Source organism: Carassius gibelio, chromosome B23 (assembly GCF_023724105.1).
Source record: "Carassius gibelio isolate Cgi1373 ecotype wild population from Czech Republic chromosome B23, carGib1.2-hapl.c, whole genome shotgun sequence".
Lineage (NCBI taxonomy): Eukaryota > Metazoa > Chordata > Actinopteri > Cypriniformes > Cyprinidae > Carassius > Carassius gibelio.
Genome location: NC_068418.1, coordinates 27,714,017 through 27,716,516, shown reverse-complemented (window position 1 = coordinate 27,716,516; position 2,500 = coordinate 27,714,017). Strand labels below are relative to the sequence as shown.

Sequence of the window (2,500 nt, the reverse complement as noted above, 5' to 3'; positions counted from 1 at the left end):
TCATCAGTTAGGAACCTAGGTGTGCTACTTGATCGCAATCTTTCCTTAGAAAGCCACGTTTCTAGCATTTGTAAAACTGAATTTTTCCATCTCAAAAATATATCTAAATTACAGCGTATGCTCTCAATGTCAAATGCAGAAATGTTAATCCATGCATTTTTTTAACCCTGCGTGTCCTTAGAGCAATTGCATGCTCTAGCTGCATATTGCTCCAGATGTATGAACACAGATGTATAAATGCTGCTGCAAATATGCTTAATATTCATTCCTGCAACCGATGCAAAACCATGTTAACCACCAGGCAACATACACAGCGATATGGATTAAAAAGCATTCACTTATCCTAGATGCGGATTTCAGATGTTCTGAAACAAACTGCAACAGTTTGATTTTGCAAGCAATGATGTGATCATTTAATTGCAAGCAGCGATGCGATGGAAGAGACACTGAAGAATGGGAATTTAAATAGACCGCAGGTGATAGGTGTCAAGACTGGATTGGTACATGTCAGGAACAGCTGACTGTCAGCTGATGCAAGAGTGACTAACGTGGCCTGACTGAACTAACACGATGCTTGATGTAAACCGGAACTGGAAACACTTCCCATAACACCCGATGTACTTGCTACATCATTAGAAGAATGGCATCTACGCTAATATTTGTCTGTTTCTCTCTTGTTCCGAGGTCACCGTAGCCACCAGATCCAGTCTGTGTCCAGATCAGAGGGTCACTGCAGTCGCCCGGATCCAGTACGTATCCAGACCAGATGGTGGATCAGCACCTAGAAAGGACCTCTACTGCCCTGAAAGACAGCGGAGACCAGGACAACTAGAGCCCAGATACAGATCCCCTGTAAAGACCTTGTCTCAGAGGAGCACCAGGACAAGACCACAGGAAACAGATGATTCTTCTGCACAATCTGACTTTGCTGCAGTCTGGAATTGAACTACTGGTTTCGTCTGGTCAGAGGAGAACTGACCCCAACTGAGCCTGGTTTCTCCCAAGGTTTTTTTCTCCATTCTGTCACCGATGGAGTTTCGGTTCCTTGCTGCTGTCGCCTCTGGCTTGCTTAGTTGAAACACTGTTTTCCTAATGAATGTTGTTCAGTGTTTTGACGCAATGTATTTTGTTTAAAGCGCTATATAAATAAAGGTGACTTGACTTGACTTGACTGAGCATTCATGATGATCATCAGACACATGTTGTGTTTTACACAGGATTTTTGGTCCTCAGTAAAAAAAAGCTACAAATTCATCATTGTTTTTTCCTGTCTAAAATCCGAGTGCATAATCCATAACAACACTTCCTTCGGTGAATAAGAGCATCCAGAGATACAGGGGACATGATCCACGCAGCATTTCTTTTAAAGATATCTGCTTTTCATCATCATTTGTAGTTACTTTAAGGTATTTCATTTATGTAGTATTTATTATCTTATAAATCCAACACTTTTTCACACAAACACAAATATTTTTAAGATCTTGTTGTTCTCTCTCTCTTCATTGTTCACACATCTCAGACTTCAAATACATCAAATATGACTAAGTAAGGTATCAAGTAAAGAGTAAAGAAAATCTTAAAAGAAACTTACTGAAACAACAGTTCAAGACCCCCCCCCTCACCTCATAAAAATACTTTCTCCCTGGATCTGTTTAAACGCTGCTTGATCTGTGCAGATCTCTCTCCTGATTCAGACCAGAACACTTTTTCACTGGAGGAAGTGTTATTCTGGATTATAGACTCTATGTGTTTGAGTTAAAATCATCTTAATGCTGGATGTGTTTCAGGTTTTGTCTTCTCCAGATGTTCACTGATGGACTGGAGTGCTGTGGATTATTGGGATGTTTTTATCAGACTCTCATTCTGACGGCACCCATTCACTGCAGAGCATCCACTGATGAGACACTGATGCAGAAACACACTCATGTTCAAACTCACAGCGAGGATCTTGTCTCCGATCTGCAGTCGCCCGTCTTTATGCGCGGCTCCTCCTTCGATGATCTTGGTGACGTAGATGCTGTTGTCTCCAGGAACGTGTTGGTTTCCCACACCCCCCGCGATGCTGAAGCCCAGACCTGCAGCACAGGATCAGCCAATCAGAAGAGCTGACGGTCAGCCCCGCCCCCTCCCTCGCTCACGCACCTTTAGGGCCTTTGATGAGCTTCATCTCTATGATTTTCTCTGCAGGGGGTTTGTGTCGCAGCACGTAGAGCCGGACGATTGGCCCCGCCTCCTTCAGCGCCTCCACCGCCAGACTGTGAGTGACCTCACGCACGTCCACATCATTCACGAACAGGATGCTGTCGTTCACCCTGAAACATCACGATCATTACTGCGATGTGCTGCCATAACGACATCAGTGATGATAACAGGGTAAATCATTGTCAGCATAACTGTTTCAATAAATAAATCAACAGATTGAGAGATATATTATATTCAAAGATGATGAGGAAAATGATCATGAAGAAAAAAACAAACAAGTAACAATTTTGAAGTAGAA

At 42.7% G+C, this 2,500-nt stretch overlaps 1 protein-coding gene across 2 annotated transcripts in view; it reads right to left on the bottom strand.

The window, feature by feature from the left end:
• Positions 1 to 2,500, bottom strand: part of LOC128012166 (disks large homolog 4) — a 36,700-nt gene that overhangs the window by 14,293 nt on the left and 19,907 nt on the right. For both annotated transcript variants that reach the window (XM_052595227.1, XM_052595228.1), the window contains 2 exons: positions 2,143 to 2,312; positions 1,939 to 2,075 (listed from right to left, as the gene is read on the bottom strand). In XM_052595227.1, the coding sequence (XP_052451187.1) occupies positions 1,939 to 2,075; positions 2,143 to 2,312 (307 nt within the window). The remainder of the gene's footprint in view (positions 1 to 1,938; positions 2,076 to 2,142; positions 2,313 to 2,500) is intronic.